The sequence below is a fragment of the Mesoplodon bidens genome, assembly GCF_964165515.1.
Source record: "Mesoplodon bidens genome assembly, chromosome: X".
In the NCBI taxonomy this organism is placed as follows: domain Eukaryota; kingdom Metazoa; phylum Chordata; class Mammalia; order Artiodactyla; family Ziphiidae; genus Mesoplodon; species Mesoplodon bidens.
The window spans coordinates 54,729,856-54,749,953 of record NC_138163.1 but is presented as its reverse complement, the minus strand read 5'-3'; the positions used below and the strand labels follow the sequence as shown (position 1 = coordinate 54,749,953).

The window sequence follows — 20,098 nt, the reverse complement described above, 5'->3', positions numbered from 1 at the left end:
AGTGCTGTCCAGTAGAACTTGCTGTGATAATGGAAATGTTCTCTATTGGTGTTATGTTCTATGTAATATGGCAGCCTACACTAGCTACAGGTGGCTACTGAGCACTTGAAATGTGACTCATGTGACTGAGGAAATGAATTTTTAATTTTATTTCATTTTGATTAACAGTCGGCTCTGCTATCACGTGACACAAGCATTCCTAAAGCATACTACGCAAAATTACTCAAAAGAAATCACAGGGCTCATGGGAAAATGGGGTTGGGCACACACATTCCAAAAATTTATCAGTAACACACACAAAAAAGGTAGGAAATTAATAAACATAGCAAAGTTTTGCCCATGTTAAATGGTTAAGCAATGTATAAACACTACAATAATTACCCTGACAAAGACCTGAAACTTGCTTGTGGAAGTGGCTGTCTACTTACGAGTTATCATGAGGTGGTGAAAGGAGGGTTATGGGGGTGGAACAGAAAGTTCTCAGAGCAGATGTGAATGGGTGTGGCTCATACCACACTCAGTGATATGAGGGAGCTGGGAGATGTGTGAGGTGTGTGTGGGTGTTCATTTTATAAATTCTTACCCAGCTCAGTTTGGCTGGGTACGGATCCCCTTTCATCTCATGTTTCTTGTGGACAAAATCACTCCTAAGCAAACATGAAATCTGCATTTTGTTCAAATTGTTCCCTAATACATCAATCTGTTGGAACAAATTTTCATCTTCAAAACAAGCATTAGAGGAGAATTGACCATATTTAAATTTAAATAGCCACATGTAGCTAGTGGCTACCGTGTTGGAAAGTGCAGCTATATATGAAGCAGCAAGAGCACTTGCTACTCACACACACAGAGCTCTAAGAATAACCCCCAAAAAAAAGCAAGGAAGAAAGGAAACAGGCATTCAGATATAAGGCTCTAGAGTTTGGAAGACATGACTGGCCTAAAGTGAAAATTTCAGACTCATTAGCATATTGAGTTTAAGGACACGTTGGGGCATCTGGGTAGACCTGTCCAGCCAAGCTTCCTACAAGTCTAGCACCTGACAGAATGGAGGAGTGAAGACTTAAGCTGGGTACCTACCTTGAGCTGTTCTCCATGGCTCAGCCTCCAGAGTGGTGTCACAACATCAGCCAGCCTTGAATAAAATAATCCAGACACCTCATTCATTATCTAAATATGTACTGAGCACCTACTATGCATAAGTACTTCCTGTCACCATTTGCTCTCGCATTTTACTTATCATTCAGAAGACCTAACTCTCAGGCCCCTGGGGAGATGGACTCTGGGAGAAGAGCCCATTTTGGTGCTGTCTACTTAACAAAGCCGAACAGATGGGCAAACCTAATATAAGAAAAATCCAGATTTATCAGGAGGTAATTAATCATATTACAAAAAGGCTTCACTGTTGGGTTCCTTTAAATAGCTCACCTCCCTAACACTTTTAAAATATAATTTGATTTAGAAAATACAGTTGTTGCATAAAATGAGGTATATTTGTGTTTGCATGGCTGCGGTGGGACTACTCATTTCTAATTCATCTCATCTCTAAGTCCCTGGTTTTCAGTATACCTGTCCTGGACCTTTTGAGACACAAGGTCCCAGTTTAATATTCTCTTTCTGCCAAAAACACACATAAAGGCAAGGAGAACATTTTCTGCAATCACAAAGCATTTCCACCAACATTCCTTAGACGTCTTAAGTTTGCCCTGGGTATCCTACCTGAGGTGCCCCCCTGAATCCCTGCAAATGCCACACTGTACGTCAGGCATACAGAATTTCAGTAGGCCCAGAGATTCAGATTTGTTAAGGGGAAGGGATATCACCCATGGCCTTACCTTTCCTGCCAGGAATCATCTAGTGGTCCAAGATGTCTTGGTTTCTTCTGACTTTTCTGTCTTCTTTGACACTTCTTGGCTATCATGTAGGTGAAGTTTCCCTTACATGCTGAGCCCAGAAAGAGTTGTGACCAACCTGGAGGTTTTCTGGCACACCAGGGGAGCAAATAATAATATCATCTACCTTATAGAGTGGTTGCAAGAGTTAAATAAGGGATAATAAAAAGCACTTAGCACGGTGCTGGGAAAACTGGACAGCTACATGAAAAAGAATGAAATTAGAACACTCCCTAACACCATACACAAAAATAAACTCAAAATGGATTAAAGACTTAAATGTAAGGCCAGACACTAAAACTCTTAGAGGAAAACATAGGCAGAACACTCTATGACATAAATCACAGCAAGATCCCTTTTGACCCACCTCCTAGAAAAATGGAAATAAAAAACAAAAAAACAAAAATAAACAAATGCGACCTAATGAAACGTAAAAGCTTTTGCACAGCAAAGGAAACCATAAACAAGATGAAAAGACAACCCTCAGAATAGGAGAAAATATTTGCAAACAAAGCAAATGATAGAGGATTAATCTCCAAAATTTACAAGCAGCTCATGCAGCTCAATATCAAAAAAACAAACAACCCAATCCAAAAATGGGCAGAAGACCTAAACAGACATTTCTCCAAAGAAGATATACAGATTGCCAACAAACACATGAAAGAATGCTCAACAGCACTAATCCTTAGAGAAACGCAAATCAAAACTACAATGAGGTATCACCTCACACCAGTCAGAATGGGCATCATCAAAAAATCTACAAACAATAAATGCTGGAGAGGGTGTGGAGAAAAGGGAACCCTCTTGCACTGTTGGTGGGAATGTAAATTGATACAGCCACTATGGAGAACAGTATGGAGGTTCCTTAAAAAACTAAAAATGGAACTACCATATGATCCAGCAATCCCACTACTGGGCATATACCCTGAGAAAACCATAATTCAAAAAGAGACATGTACCACAATGTTCACTGCAGCTCTATTTACAGTAGCCAGGATGTCGAAGCAACCTAAGTGTCCATCAACAGATGAATGGATAAAGAAGATGTGGCACATATATACAATGGAATACTACTAAGCCATAAAAAGAAACGAAATTGAGTTATTTGTAGTGAGGTGGATGGACCTAGAGTCTGTCATACAGAGTGAAGTAAGTCAGAAAGAGAAAGACAAATACTGTATGCTAACACATATATATGGAATCTAAAAAAAAATTGGTTCTGAAGAGGCTAGGGGCAGGATAGGAATAAAGACACAGATGTAGAGAATGGACTTGAGCCCACGGGGAGGGGGAAGGGTAAGCTGGGACAAAGTGAGAGAGTGGCATGGACATATATACACTACCAAACGTAAAACAGATAGCTAGTGGGAAGCAGCCGCATAGCACACACAGAGAGATCAGCTCAGTGCTTTGTGATCACCTAGAGGGGTGGGATAGGGAGGGTGGGAGGAAGACGAAAGAGGGAGGAGAAATGGGGATATATGTATATGTATAGCTGATCCACTTTGTTATAAAGCAGAAACTAACACACCATTGTGAAGCAATTACACTCCAATAAAGATGTTAAAAAAAAAGCACTCAGCAGATTAAAGAGACATGGTGTTTGTAAAGCTCTGAGCAGTGTCCAGGGCCTGGGAAAAACTCAGTACATATTAATTACAACTGTCATGATGTTTAAAGACAGTATGGGACTGAATGGGGGTGGCAATATTAAAGGAAGGGAGCAAGAGGAAGGAATAGTGGGAGTAACTATGAGTTAAAAGCTGAAGAGTTAGAACAGGTGAAGGGTCTCACTTTGGAAAGAGGAAGGAACCCCTCTTCCTCCAACACAGGACTCTCTGTTGTTGCCTATTTACCTAATGGTGCCTGATCATTGATGTTTAACTATTTTGAGTACCCAGGACACATGAATGGACTTGGCCAGACACCTCACCGATCTGCCATGAAATTACCTTTTTGCCCTTGCCCTCTACCTTGGATTTCATCCCAATGTTAAGTCGTACCTTAATTCATAATGAAATACATTTCAAGTCCAATGTATGGAATAGGTTTATTAACAAAGATTCTTCCATGGACTCAATGCAACCAAAAATAAATAAATAAATAAATTTATTTTAAAAATTAAAAAGATTCTTCCATGGCTCCCTCTATTACTGTGAAATTAGTATGCATGATCACTACATAATTTAGAGGATGCTGACATGGGTGCTGTAATATTTAGCCCATACAGTATTTTGTATGTTTACAAAGTACTAAAGAAAGTAACTGTCATAGCTTGGAAGCATTCTGAGCATTTCAAATTTCTAACAGAATAAATTTAAGCTGGCCTAGAGTTCAGGTGTTAACAATAACACACTCCACCCAGCTCCCAGGAAGGGACAAGTCATTAAGAACATGGGCTCTGGGGCCATGTTCTAATCCCAACAGCAGCTGTTCAACATGTGTCACTGCCCTGCCTCAGGCTCTGATTCGAGGTGTGTCACTTGACTTCTTTGTGCCTCAATGTGTCTAACCTGTAAACCTGGCGAGATATAATAATGCATGCAAGTGCTGTGAGCGTAAGAACAATTATGTGAAAACTTAAAACAACACACACACTCAAACTCTCCTAACCTCAGTGCCTGCTGGAGTGTGGTGAACTTAAGGCCCTCTCAGGACCACCTGTTAATGCTACCAAATGTGTGACTTGTGGTAGACCTTTTTCCAAGGTGAGACAAATGTGTATATTTGACATAAGGAAAAGCAAAACCAGAGAAAGGAATGAGCCAAGGGGCAGGAGACAAAGAATAAAGAATGGTATGGAGAGAGGCACTGAGGAGGCCCACACTACAGGGGGAGAGAGTGGTGCTCTTCCAGGAAAGGGGCCCTGTCCCTCCAGCTGGCAGGGAAGGAAGAAGGAAACTGCAGGCCCGCTGGGGGTTGGCGGAGGGGCAGGGGAGCTGAGGAATTTGAGTACAGTTATCTCTATCCCATGATATTTAGACTTTTTGTGAGTGTGGGCCCTCTCCCTGGTGACTGCCACTATGACTGTGCTCCACTTACCCTGTACCCCTTGTCCTTCTATATTTCTCCAAATGGTCAGATATAGTCTACAATAGGATTCTACTATTTCAGGATGCCAACCAGACATCTCTCCTGGTAAAGAGCCTCTCATCATACTTAGTAATTTCTCAAGTGAAATATAGTTTTCAAGGCAGTACACTAATACCAGTCAAAGTGAGTTATATTTTGTTTTTATAGTGTTTTCTGTTTTAAATAAATGCTTGAGTTAAAAAAAAAAAAAGAATGTGACAACTGCTCTATTTCTGCCTCAGGAATTGATCAGTAAGAGACCCAAGGTCCAGAGCTGCCAGAGAGCAAGGTATACTAACTCTCTAGGGCTGAATAGCTAACCAGCCTGAAATACTTAGAGAGGTTCAAAGCAGAGACCACGTAGTAGGTTTAATCCTCACAGAGGCAAGGATCTCCTTGGAGCAAATGTTCACCCACGGAAAAGGATCCTGCTTACACTCTCCGTTCACCCTTCTTGCAGCTGGCCTGGCCCCAGACATGGTTCCTGACTAAACCAGACGGACAGATGGGTACTGCTACGTCCTGACTGCAGCCCACGTGCAGTCAGGTCCTTCCTTCCCCCACCAGACCCCCTTCACCAGCCCTTCCATCCCTCTCTTCTTTGGGCAAGTTCTGCCCACCGTGTTTGTAAGAAGGGTAACGAGGAAGAGACACTAGGAAAGGCTACCACTGAACTTGGGCGGGCTGCAGGCCCGGAAGAGCCGGCAAGGGGAAGTCAGAACACAGGCGGACGCAGAGCTCGATGGAACCACACGCAGCCAGCGTCCGGTCGTCCCCTACCCTACCTCGCCTGCCTTCCCAACTCCCCGCCCAGGGCGCAGCTTGACGCAGTAAGCAGTTTTCTCTACTGCAAGGAATAAATCGGGTTTTCGGACACTCCACGTACCCCTCTTACCTTCGTAACCTAAAAATCTTCTTACAAACCGGAGGCGGTTAACCACAAAATCAGCTAAGGGCCCGCATCACAGCAGCTGGGAAGAGTCACTTCCTGGTGCGTCCAGCGCCTCTACTCCCGGGACAGACGCGACGGGACGCTGGGCTCCCCCTGGGCGCTGGCTGGCCCGACACCATGCAGCTTGTCTCGAGAGCCCTTCCCCCGACTTTGTCCGGGCGCTTCTCTAGAAATCTGCTGAAGCACTCCTTGCGCTAAGGCCCGGCGCCTTCCCCACCCCCGCGACCGCTCCGCGCGACCCCGCCCCCTGCCTGCTCTCCTCACCCTCCCATTGGTGGATCTGGATAAATCTCCTAAATCACTTAGAAATTCGCACTACTGTAGCGTAAACTGCGCTACCTCTATAGGGGTAGCCTACAACCAAAAGAATAGTTTTCTAATGGTAGAATTGCAGGCATCAGATCCATAATGGATTGGAAGATTGGGAGATGAAGAGCGGGGTAGCTTCCTCAAATCGCAGCGCTGAAGGATGCACACGTATGTGCTGTAAAAAAAAAGTTTATTCTGTTACTTTAACAGAATAAAATTTACAGCAAAGTGAATCTACATTTTATGACTCTAGATTTCTATGCTTAATAGTAATTGGGCTTAAATGGAAAGCACTTTATAGTCAACATTTCAGTTATTTATTCAAAGCATATTATGCCTATTATGTGTAAGGCAATGCATTAACCCTATTGAGTACAGCAGTAAGTTAAACAAGGACCAGTAACTCATATAACAGCAAACATTGTCAGCCTGACCAAGGTTCAAAGCACAGATCTGCCACTTATAAGCTGTGTGAATTTGGGCCAGTTACTTAATTGCTCAGTGCCTCATTTTTCTCATCTGAAAAAATATCCGTAACAATTGTACCTACCTCACTGGGTTTTGATAAAGATTAAAGAAGTTAATGCATGCAAAGTGCTTAGAACAGAGCAAGCACACACTCAATAAATGTTAGCTATTATCATTCAAAAATAATTGTATATACTGTGTGTATATACACACACATGTGCATATATACCTTTTTAAAAAAAAAAGATCTTTATACAATGTGTAAAATAAAATAAGCTACAAGGTTATATTGTACGACACAGGGAATACGCCCAATATTTTATAATAACTTTAAATGGAGCATAATCTATAAGTGTTTTGAATCACTATGTTGTACACCTGAAACTAATAGAGTATTATAATCAACCATACCCTAATGAAAAAAAAATTAATCCACTAAAAAAAAAGAAAAGAAGAGAGATCTTTGCTTCCCATTCTAAAGACTTGAGCAGGTAAGTGCTTGACTCAGATTGTGGCCTTCCTAACTGCTCTAGTGGCTCTTGAGCAAAATTGGAGTGCAAACCACTGCTTCAGGTTTCTAGGCCTGCACTGGGCTAGCAAGTGAAACCAGGCCAGAGAGTGTGCTTTTGGGTCTCTTCTCCCTTTCTCTCCTCTTAATCCCCTCTTATTCAGAAAACCAGCTCTACTCCTTTCCTCACCTCTTCTTCCCCTTTCTTCTAACCATGCCCTTCTGCTCCTTTATCATTTCTCATCTTGGCATCTTTTGTTGTGCCTAGCCCAGAGCCAGGTGCCCAATAGGAGCTCAATAAATATTTGTTGAATTGATTTGAATCCCACTTTGTCTACTGAAAGGAAAAGGGCATATCTTCGCTCACCCCCACCCTCACCTGCTCTGAGCATACAATCAAACTCATTTAAAGAAGGTCTGTCGGGCTTCCCTGGTGGTGCAGTGGTGGAGAGTCCGCCTGCCGATGCAGGGGACACGGGTTCGTGCCCCGGTCTGGGAAGATCCCACATGCCGCGGAGCGGCTGGGCCCATGAGCCATGGCCGCTGAGCCTGCGTGTCCGGAGCCTGTGCTCCGCAACGGGAGAAGCCACAACAGTGAGAGGCTCACATACAAAAAAAATGCCCGCAAAAAAAAAAAAAAAAGAAGGTCTGTCATTTGAGAAGGCAGAACACTGAGGGGTGATGAGAGAAAAGAGATTAAGGAAGCTATAATGTAATTATTTAGCTTTAACACTTCTATATATATTTAATCTGATAAACCATGTTCTTCTCTACAAGTGAAATCATTACATTTGTAAGAGGGGGAAAATATCCCATATTATAGAAAAGGTTAGACTCTTCAACAGGAAAGTCAATAAATGAACATGTCATAGGTGATAAGAAATACTGTTGAATTAAATAAGAGCCGAAACCAAGATAACCTTTGCTTAACTTTGTTACCAGCAAACCAAATCACCACAAAGTGAAATCTCTAGAAATTTGTCAAATATTCTCATTTTGGACCAAAGAAAGGATTTCTGAGAGGCTACGGCATTAGCTCTCAGAAATAACATGTATTAAAATCACTTGGAAAAATAAATAAACAAATAAAATCACTCGGCAGTTAGGGCTGATTTGGTTCCATTAGCCATGCTCTTCAGGTGTGCTTCCCAGGCCTCTAGGCCTGTGTTAGAGGCCATGAGGGATAGACATAGCCTGTGCCCTCGAGAGTATGTGACCTGATGGAAAGACAAGGCTCACAAAGTCAGAATACACAACCATGGGCTTTGGTAATTCTAGAAAAGCAGAGGATCTTCTTGGTAGTTAAGGAAGGATGAGAATGAGAATTGAACTAATGCATAGAATTTTAATCACCTGAGAGGAGGTGGGGGCTGCAGCATGAAAAGGGGAATGAGAGAAATATATGTCTGAGGCCCAGAAGGAGGCAGGCCCGGCTGGAAGGGACTGTGGTGCCAAAGTCAGTGGAGATCAATAGGTCCAGGAAGATAAAGGGCCTGGAGCCATTCCTACTGTATTTTTTTTTTTGTAGTACGCGGGCCTCTCACTGCTGTGGCCTCTCCCGTTGCGGAGCACAGGCTCCGGACGCGCAGGCTCAGCGGCCATGGCTCACGGGCCCAGCCGCTCCGCGGCATGTGGGATCCTCCCCAACTGGGGCACGAACCCGTGTCCCCTGCATCGGCAGGCGGACCCCCAACCACTGCACCACCAGGGAAGCCCCCTACTGTATTTTTATACTTTTGGGCGGCATTAAACATTTTTATTAAATAGAAAAATAAAAAGAAGGGCCTGGAGTTGTGGTGCTGGGATGAGGGGTTTGATCTAGTTCCCTTAACAGGGCAGCTAGTGAAGAATTTTTCATGAGATGTTTCTGGAAGTGAACTTTAGCAGCTGTGTGTAGGATGGATTTTAGGGTGTAGTGACTTGGAAGCTGAGGGAGATTGCTATAGTCATCCAGATGGGAGGTGCTGAGTCTCTGTACTAAGGCAGGCTACACTGCACTTTGCAAGAGTTTCTCAAAATGTGCACAGGGGCCCGTGTGCAACGTAATCATCTGGGGTGATTGTAACACATGCAGGTTCTTGAGCCCCACCCCACACTCACAGAATCAAAATCCGAGGGGGGAGGGGGATAGGGCCCAAGAATATCTGGGTTTTTAACAAGCACCCCAGTGATGCCTGTGAAAATTTGAGCCCTACTACCAGGCATCAACTCAAATTCCAGATGAATTAGTTGAAGGTCAAAAAAAATCAAATCATAAAAGCCCTAAAATAAAATATAGATGATTATACATCTGAAATTTGGAGGCAGGAGAACTTTAGCAGTGGGAAAAAACCACCGCATATGTAGATTTTACTACATAAATCTGAAAAACTTCTATATGACAAAAATCTAATTAAATTGAATCATAAGCAAACAGAAAAATATATACGACTATGGCAAAAGGTCATTTCCTTTATTGCATAAAAAGCTATATAAACTGATAAGAAAAATCCAATGACCACAATAGAGACCTTGGCAAAGACATGGAGAGGTAATTCGCAGGAAAAGAGACATAACTGGTCAAAAAATGCCTTGTTCTACCTCACTAATAATGACAGAACATGCAAACTATATATCAAGTAGATAACACTATTTTATCTATAAAGTTAATGAAGATTTTAAAAAGAACTGATATTCCTCAAAGTAGACCATGGACAGTGAGGCAGATGCTCTCATGCATTGCTGGTGGGATTGTAAATTGATACAAACTTCCTGGAAAGCAATTAGAATCCAGAGCCTTTAAAAATTTTATACTATTTGCCCCAGAAATTCCACCTCTAGGCATCTATTCTAAAGAAATAGAGATGTGAACAAAGATATATGCCCAGAGGCTCTCAAAGTTAAAAATAAGAAACCATCTTCAAGGTCCAACATTAGAAAGATAGGGAATGGTTACGTAAAATATGGTCTGTCCATAGACTATTAGACACTAAAAATTATGCTCGTAGTATGGTGTTAGAAGTCAGGATGGCATTACCTTTCTGGTGCAGGGAGTGGCTGGCAGGGGTATGAGGAGGCTTCTGAGGTGCTGGTAGTATTCTATTTCTTCATCTGGGTGCTGGTTATAAAGATGTATTCACTTTGTGAAAATTCATTGTTATACTCTTCATATGTGTGCTTTTCTGTATGTATTATACTTCAATAAAAAATTTAACTTAGGGCTTCGCTGGTGGCACAGTGGTTAAGAATCTCCCTGCCAATGCAGGGAACACGAGTTCGAGCCCTGCTCCGGAAGATCCCACATGCCGCGGAGCAACTAGGCCCGTGCTCTGCAACTACTGAGCCTGCACCCTAGAGTCCGCGAGCCACAACTACTGAGCCCGAGTGCCACAACTACTGAAGCCCACGCACCTAGAGCCTGTGCTCTGCAACAAGAGAAGCCACCCAATGAGAAGCCCACGCATCGCAACGAAGAGTAGCCCCCGCTGGCTGCAACTAGAGAAAAGCCTGTGCGCAGCAACAAAGACACAACGCAGCCAAAAATTAATTAATTAATTAAAAAAATTTTTAACTTAAAATTGTCTTTGAAAAGTTTATAATGACATAGAAATATGTGTAGAAGGCAACCTTAAGTGAAAAGGGCAGGATAAAGAATTGTGCATTCAGTATGATTTTAAATTTGTAAAGAAAAAAATGCATTGGAAGGCAATATGCCAGCTGTTTTCAGTGGTTGCTTCTAGAGAGTGGGCTTGGGGTGATCATTTGCAAATTTTTTTTCCATTTCTGTACTTTCTATTTTTTTTATACAATAGAAAGTCATTACATTGAAAATTAGGGGGGAGAGAAAAACACCTAAGATATCAGAGAAAAAAAGTGACTTGATGAATCTTGGTGAAGCTCCCATAGTCCAGTATATGGAACTGAGAACTAGATTTCATCAGTTCCCGTGGAAGTGATTTAGACTCTGAGGGACTAATTTACACTAAGCAGGTTAATAGGAGACTGGCTTACAAGCCAAATGCCAGTGAGGAATACAGTATCTCGTGACTGACATATTCTTATCTCCTGTACAAGGTTATACCTACCTACTATTAATGTACCTGAGAAACCAAACTAACGATCATTTGTAATTTGAATATATGGAGCTGAATGGTTTTGAGGGAGCTCTTTGGCTGGGTTATTTGTAACACATTTTACCAGATCAGTGTTCCTGTTACTTGAACAATGCTGGATAAACACTGACACTCCAATGTTCTTTTTCCACCATCTCTAACTAGTTGCCAGAATCTTCTGTCATTGCAATATTAACTGCCTCCTAGCCTCATTACATGTCACAGTTGCCAAGGTAACAGCTCATCTTACATGAATTACATTCCAGGTTAGTAGCTCCCAGGTGAGATATTGGGAAGCATCTTAATCTCATCTGCAGTATATCTACAAATTATATTTACAAGAAGCCACTTTAGGGAAGAGTCACAGATGGCTAGTTTCATCCACTGTGAGCTTTTATTTTTTTTTTAATTTTCAATTGAAGAGTCTATCATTTCCTGACTTATGTGTCTAATTTTTTCTAAACTCTACCTCTTAGGTTTGGAGATACACATTACTTTTGGGGCCCTTCAGTTCCCTGATAAACATTAAGGGTTTTTGACAATAGTACCTAGGAGAATGGCACTGGCACTTAGGGAAATCAGGGAATCTTTTGGGAGAGGGAGATGGTAGTGCAACATCGAGTGAAGGTCCAGTGAGCATGTAGAGAAAGAGTTAACATAATAGGAAAGCTCTTATGTTGGAGGTGGGAGGAATTACCCTGGAAACTGGCACCAAACTACCTAGCTACCTTTATGTTCTGGTTTCCAGGGTAACGCAGATACTTACTACCTCACATTTACATGGCTGGTGCTAATGTTCATTTTCTGACTTAATGTCTCAACCCTTTGTTTTTTACAGTGTTGAAATTTGCAGTTCAATGTCAGTAGCATCCCAGCACTGACAGTCATCCCTTAGATCTAGATGTAGAGAAATAACATGGGGACACCTATCCCATGTCCTGCTCTACATTGGAATGCCATCAGTAAATGAACCTTGGCTTCATGCTTGGGACTCAGCACTGAGGGCACAAATTCTACAAATTACCTAAAGGCTAAAATTTCAGTCCTTTCCAAATCACCATCCTCAGCAAATGCTCAATAATAAAGAGACTCATCTCTACTTTCTTTCCTGATGCTATGCACCTGGATTTCTTTTAAGAGCCATTATTAGGTTGAATGGAATGGTAGAACTAGGCTGCTTTTAGGCATGCACCCACTTTTATGTTCCATGATTCTGTGAAGAAACTGGTAGATGAAATACTTTCTGCCCCATTCCCATTGAGTTGTTTAAGATACACTATTTGGTTTCTGATCTTATAATTAGGATCTTTTCCAGAGGAACCCAATCACATTGGAAATGAAAGTTGATTATCCAGAACAGCCAATATAATAATAATAATGAGTATCCAGGGCTTCCCTAGTGGTGCAGTGGTTAAGAATCTGCCTGCCAATGCAGGGAACATGGGTTTGAGCCCTGGTCCGGGGAGATCCCACATGCCACGGAGCAACTAAGCCTGTGCACCACAACTACTGAGCCTGCACTCTAGAGCCTGTGAGCCACAACTACTGAGTCCACGTGCCACAACTACTGAAGCCCATGTGCCTAGAGCCCATGCTCCGCAAAAGAGAAGCCACCGCAATGAGAAGCCCGCGCACCACAACGAAAAGTAGCCCCCACTCGCCACAACTAGAGAAAGCCTGCTCGCAGCAACGAAGACCCAAAGCAACCAAAAATTAACTAATTAATTAATTTAAGAAGATAATGAGTATCCAACATTTATTGAATCCTTACTTTGTGCCTCCCACTGTGCTCTGTGTTCTATGTGCATTATTCCATGTAAGTACCTATTTTACAGATAAGAAAATTGGCAGCTGTATTTTATAGATGCGATAACTGAGACTTAGAGAAGGATCAGTAACTTGCCCTAGGTCACACAGTAAGTGATGGAACCAGAACTTGAATTCAGCTGTCTGGTGCCACATCTCCACTCTTAATCCTTTAACTTTTGGCCAGCGGTTCTCAAATTTTGATGCCAGCGTGCATCAAAATTCCCTGGAGGGCTCCTTAAAACACAGATTGCTGGGTCCCATCTCCAGAGATTCTGATTCAGTAAGTCTGGGGCAGGGCCTGATAATTTGCATTTCTAACAAGTTCCCAAGTGATGCTGATGCTGATGCTGCTGGAGCATAGGACCTGCACTCTGTACTCTACTGCCTCCGGTCAAGAGCAGAAGAGCCTACAGCTGAAATGAAGCACAGGGGGCTTGCACTCTCCTCATGGCTCAGTGCTCAGGGATCCTGGGGATGTTCTGATCTGCAGGTTTCCGTCACTACCTCTGCCTCTCCAGGAAGACCAGACAACTGACTAGAGACTTCACCCTGGGGGAGTACACAGTGCATAGGCTGCCTTCATAGAATACAATATTTCTGGAAAGAACTGGACATATCCTGAGTTAGGCTCAGTTTCTAACTTAGTCCTGACAGCTATAAAAACCTGCTGCATGTATCATGTGATCTTGGTTCTCCTTTGGAAGTAACCTGAAGGGTTAAAATTGAAGCTCAGTATTTGCTGAGTATAGCTACCTGTCAGTTGGGATTTTGATATGTCACACATTCAGTCTGAGGCTGCAGAGGGGCTCGAGTAGCACCACTTGTGAAGCTGAGGAAAGAGCCATTACCTTGCAAGCTCTCCTTAGAGCTGGTTGTTCACACCTACCTTATAAAGAACACATGTTGCCTACAGTAGACAGAGGCACATGTTGAACATAACACTTACCCCACCATAACGTTATTTCTCTTTTCACTTTTTCCACCACGTGCCTTGTAGTTTCCTGAGATACAGCTGAGGCCGCTGAGTTTCAAGGCAGCGGAGTGAGGTGTTCATTAGTGTAGCTGCACACTAGAATCGCTTGGACAGTTTTGTAAAAATACCAGTGCTGGGGACCCCACCCCAGACCAATTAAATCAGAGTCTCTGCAGATGGGCCTCACTAATATGCATTAAAAACATTTCCAGGTGATTCTAATGCTAGCCAAGTTTAAGGACCAATAATGATCCAAAAATATAGGCTCTGCTATGGGGCAGACTCCATTTCTATCTCTGCCACTTAGGAAAAGATGGCCTAACCTCTCCGAGCCTCGATTTCTTCCATCTGTAAAAACTGGCATAATAATTGAACCCACTGGACTTGTTTCATAGGGCTGTCTGGAGGATTAAATGGGCTGGTGTCTATAATGCACTGTAATGATACAATGCCTAGCACAGAGCCATCTCTCTCTAGATGGTAGCCAGTAATAAAATTAAGGCATCCCACTTCAGTCTACAGAGCAAGTCCTCAGATTGTGACCCTATGGGAGATGTGGGTGTTGTACCCACTCTTGGGTGGATCTCACAGTCTTTCAATCAGGACTGCTATTACAAGGCAAATGACTCTGCAGAACATCTACCGTACATTACAGCAAACGTCTCCCATAACAAACTGAGGAAATGATGCTTATTTGAATAAGACACAAGTAAATGCAAACCAGAAACAAAGTAACATTAATAGTCTAAGAGAGCAGCCCACAAAATACCTCAAGGGAATAATAGACCACTTGGGGTTCTCAGACCACACTTTGAGAACCACCAAAAGAATGCGGGATGATCTGTGCTATAACTGGTCGCCTCATTAGCAGTTACCCCAGAATTTCCAGAGCATTCAGGGGTCACAATCCCCCCAAAAAAAAACCCAGTTCTGTTGCCTAGTGTCTCACTAATTTACACATTTATGTTAACTCTTCACTCTCTGCAGGCATGTGAGTTTGTGAACCCTTGGGCAGTCACCATCCAGAGACCTCTACAGTTGAAGCAAAAACCTACAGATATTTAAGTGGTAAGATGTAAGGAATGAGATGGATCAAGAACAGAATTTCTCAGACCCTAAGAGACAACCAAGAGGGCCACCTCTTTGTAGGAACCAGGTATAGGGTCTCAGCTCAGTTTCAACTTCAAGTAGAAAAATCCAGTATTCTATTTCGCCTCCAGAGCCAGATAAAGAATATCCATCTCAACCAATAGCCAACATCATGATAAATGATAAAATAGAAGTTAGTATAATGTAGTTGTTAACAAAATGAACTTTTGGTTTCAGACCTACCTGGGTTTTATTTTATTCTTTTAAAGATTTTTTTTGATGTGGACCATATTTAAAGTCTTTATTGAATTTGTTACAGTACCGCTTCTGTTTTATGTTTTGATATTTTGGCCGCGAGGCATGTGGGATTTTAGCTCACGAGGAATCGAACCTGCACCCCCTGCATTAGGAAGGCAAAGTCTTAACCACTGGACCACCAGTGGTTGGTCCCCCTACCTGGGTTTTAAATGCCAGCCCAGGGACATACAGGCATGTGACTTTGAGTAAGTTACTTAATCGAAATCTAACAATGATAGTTCCTACATTTTAGGGTTGCTATAAGGAATGAATGAGATTATGTATGTAAAACACCTAGAATATCATTTGACACGTGGTAAGCCCTCAGTAAATGATAGCTCTTTACTAACTTGAAACAAAAGGCAAATACATCCAAATGCCATGATGTGAGTTACACTGCCGCTGATGTCAGACACTGCTTTGGTGTACAGGGAGAATTTGAGCAGCAGAAGTGCTTAGTAAGAGAAAACACAAATTAACTTGTCAAGTCCTTCCTCTCTCAATAGCAATAGATTCTTTCATAACAATGATTGTTTCCCAGTAGTAACAAGCATTGGCTTTCATGTTTCTTTTTGTGCTCCAAATCATGGTTCCTTGACATGTGGTAAGTGGGCCTCCATTTGTACTCTTGCCCCAGGCCAGGCAAATGTTAGAAGATGGCCTGTAGCTAACACAGTAAGATGTGAAAAAGAAAGGAGGCATAAGTATTGGAAGGGAGAAAAAAATCATCATTATTTGCAGCTGATCCAGTTGTCTATCCAGAGAACATCCAAGGGAATCAATTGAAACACTCATAGATTTAACAGGAGAGTTTAGAAAAGAGTTCAGCAGAGTGGTTGAGTACCAATCAATAGTTTTCCTGTAAGTCAGCAACAACCAGTTAGAAGATATAATGGAGAAAAAAAATCCATTCATGATGACAAAAAAATAGCATAAAATCCATAGGGATAACTTAAAAATGTATAGGCTCTACACAAAGAAAACAAGGATATTTGTACCTCTCTCAGTAACTGGGATTTGAATAAATGGAAACTGATGCCATATTTCTGGATGGGAAAGCTAAATTTTGTAAGATATCAACTTTTAAAATTAATTACATGTTTAATTCAATCCAGTCAAAATTTGAAGTTATTTTACCTTGATAAAGTGATTCTAAAGTTCACCTAAAACAATAAATAGGGGAGAATGGCAAAGAAATTTTAGAAGAAGAATAATAGTGATGGGAGACTTGGCTTATAAGATATTAACATGTATACATAAGTTATAATATTTAAAACGTAATACTGTCACAAGAATCAACAAACAAATCAGTAGGACTGAACAGAAAGCCTTGAGACTCACCTAGAAAAAGACAAGAACCTGATATACAATAAAAGAAGCATCACAGACCAATGAGGATAGAGTTAGTCAACAATATTAAATGTAAAAATAGATGAAAGAATAGAACTGCTTTAAGAAAATATAGGCAAATATTTAATCTTCAGATTGGGAAGAATTTTCTAAGCATAAAAGCAATGAAAAAATCAAAAGTATTGTTAGATTTGACTCCATCAAGTTTATTGACAAACACAAACTGGAAAAATATTTAAAACATGATTGATGTCATACAGATGAATCAATGAAAAACCACTAACACTCAAAATAGAAATGAAAAAGGACATAAACAGAAGATATACATACTACTAATAAATATATGAAAAAATGTTCTAACACACAAATAATCCACAAAATACAAAATTCTAAATGAAATTAGTGAAGATGAAAAACGCACTGATACTCTCAATGCAGATCTGATGTGGTGATGCATATATATTTCTATGCTGCTGATCAGAAGGTAAATTTTTTTCCTGGAAAGCTCTTTAGTAATACGTATCGAGTCTTTTAAATATTCATATCTTCTAAATGAATTAAAGGAGCAGCAGCAGCAGCAAACTGAGGAACAACACAGGTTTAAGTTGAGTACCCCAACAGGGGGCAGCCCTGCTCTGGACTTGGGGAGCTGCTTCCCTGCTGGCTCAGTTTCCTCATTCACGAAATGGAGAGAATTAATAGTACTAATTTCACAATACATGCAAGTCACTTAGCATAGCAACTGGCATCCTCTAAGTGATGAGTAAATGTTAGCTGTTATTAAATTTGTATACAAATGCATATGTATATATGAAAAATTCATAATTTTGACCCATTCACCTTCTAGGAATTTATCTTAAGGAAAAATTCAGGAATTCAGAAAAGACTGATATACAAGGATATGCAGAAGGAAAAACCATGGAAACAACATAAATATCTAGCAATAGGAGAATAGTTAAATGAATTATAGTATATTCAAATGATGCTGGAGCATTATACAATCATTTTTAAAAGATTGTGTTTTTGAAGACAGTCTAATGATACAGAAAAATTGCTAACAACTGAAAAAAAGCAGGGCATAAAACTGACTTTATAGTAGGATTAAATTTCGAAAAATAATTTATATATATTTTGTACATAGGTATTTAAGAAAAAGGTCAATTAAAATATTGACCCATCAAAATATTAAGAATGTTTATCTCTGCACACTGGGATCATGAGTTATTTTTTCCTTGTAATATTTATTATTCAGTATTTTATACATTTTTATAATTAATAGTGTTATTCCCATTATCATGCAATTTGAAAAGAAAATAGCATATATATATTTTGATCATTTGCTTAAGTATGTGAATGTGCTTCCCTAAGTACTCATTTTACTGCCATATTCAATGTAAGACAAATTATAAAGACAAACATTTCATTTTGGTTTATTCTTTCCAGTCTTTCTTTTATGTATGAAGAAATTTTCTCCTCTCTAACAAATCCTACTCTCTACTATGCAACAAGCCCATTGGGAGCAGGGTCTATGCCTCATTTATCTGTGCATTCCTACAGTGCCTAATTCACTTGTATGCACGTTGTAGTCACTCACTAATTTATAGGTCGAATCATAATAAGAAAAGAGTCTGAAATGCTTCCACTATAAGATATAAATGATTGCTAAATCTTAAAGTGTTACCACTCCCCAGGATATTTGCATTTAATTCATCAAATTTTTCCCAATCAATATATATTAGGATCTGGTGCACAACAGGGGTTGTTCTAGGTACTGTGGGGGATATACAGAAGTTGTTCCTCCCCTTTAAATGCTTATAATCTAAACTAGTTGTGGAGTGGATTAGGAAGGCAGAAGAAGCAAAAAGAGAACCACATACATTGAGGTATCATTATGTTAGACACTGTGCTAGGCAATTTACTAACATGGAATTCTTACAACAAACCTTTGAGGCAGAATTTTCATTCACGTTATAAATGTGGAAATGGAGGCTCAGATAAATGACTTATCCAAGTTCACAGAGTTAGTGGTAGAGCTGGGATTGAAACCCTGGACCTTCAGGGTCTGATGCCAGACTGTTGTCTCTCTCTTAATGAACACTGCCTCTCAAAAAGGTGTGTGTGTGTGTGTGTGTGTTTGTTTGTTTGTGTGTGTGTGTGTGCGCGCGCGTGCATGTGCACACTGTGTAATTACAATGCTTGGCAGTATCAGGTAAGTGCCATATTTACGATGCAAAATATTATACAGAGAGGCAGTAGAGCAATAGATAAGAATCTGGGCTCTGGAAATGACTGCCCAGGTTTGAATTCTGTCTCTCCACTTACTAGCCTATACTCTTGGGCAAGTTACTTAACTTCCCTGTGCCTCAGTGTCCCATCCATAAAATAGGAACTCATATCTAGCTCAAAGTGTTGCTGTTAAGATGAAATTAGTTAATACAAGTCAAGGGCAGTGTCTAGCACTTAGTAAATGGTCAATAAATATTGGTTACTATCACAGGAAACCAGAGGAGGGAGAAATCATATCCAGCTGGCAGTGGATCAGGGAAGGCAAAGGAGGTGACATTGAAGAAAAGGCTGAATGCTAATGAAGAGTGATAGAGCAGGGAAAGGGAATGTAGGGGAGGTAGGAAATCTCAGGTTGGATGGGACCATGAGTGGGTAGGAAATGAGGGGTGGCAGTGGGAATTACTGGAAGATAAACCTCCAAAGAGAGGCAGAGGTCAAAACGTGGAGGCTCTTAAATGCCAAATTTAAAATTCTGGAGTTAACCACTGGGCAATGGGAGCCATGAAAGGTTTTGGAGGAAGAGGAAGATAAAGCCTTCTTTGGCAGCAATCAAGCTGGGCAACTTTGCAGATTTATCCTCGAGTGTTACCAACTGCAGAAACCACCAACTCTGAGGACTAATGTTTTGACTGAGGGAAAGGAGAAGGGGAGAGTTTGGAAAAGGGGAGTGAATAATTAAAGGACTGTACAGATAAAAAGCACTCCTGGTGCGAAGTGTTAGAACGGTCTTCCTTAATTCCTCATTGCAGAGGCAGCCCAGGGACTGAACTCGAAGCATAACCTACCTTTTCCCCCATTTAAGACTTGAAGTTTCCACCTCAGTTTAGGACTTCCTTTAATATCGAGACTGTGCTTTTGGCCAGTGCGGAGCAAGCGTAGGGCATTAGGACCCAGCGATTGTTGTAGTGAGAGAGGTTGAATCTCGGTCTCTTAATTTTTCCCTCGAGCTCCCTCCTCTCCCTTTGTCATTCTAGCTGCCTGCTGCCTCCGCAGCGTCCCTCT

The 20,098-nt window shown here is 41.1% G+C and overlaps 1 protein-coding gene across 1 annotated transcript in view; it reads right to left on the bottom strand.

The window, feature by feature from the left end:
• TRMT2B (tRNA methyltransferase 2 homolog B) overlaps positions 1-6,123 on the bottom strand; it is a 36,486-nt gene extending 30,363 nt beyond the window's left edge. Inside the window, 3 exon segments of the mRNA XM_081223029.1 lie at positions 1,081-1,135; positions 1,836-1,982; positions 5,860-6,123. Coding sequence (XP_081079155.1) covers positions 1,081-1,135; positions 1,836-1,921 — 141 coding nt within the window. The 5' untranslated portion in view covers positions 1,922-1,982; positions 5,860-6,123.
• Between the last annotated feature and the right edge of the window lie 13,975 nt (positions 6,124-20,098).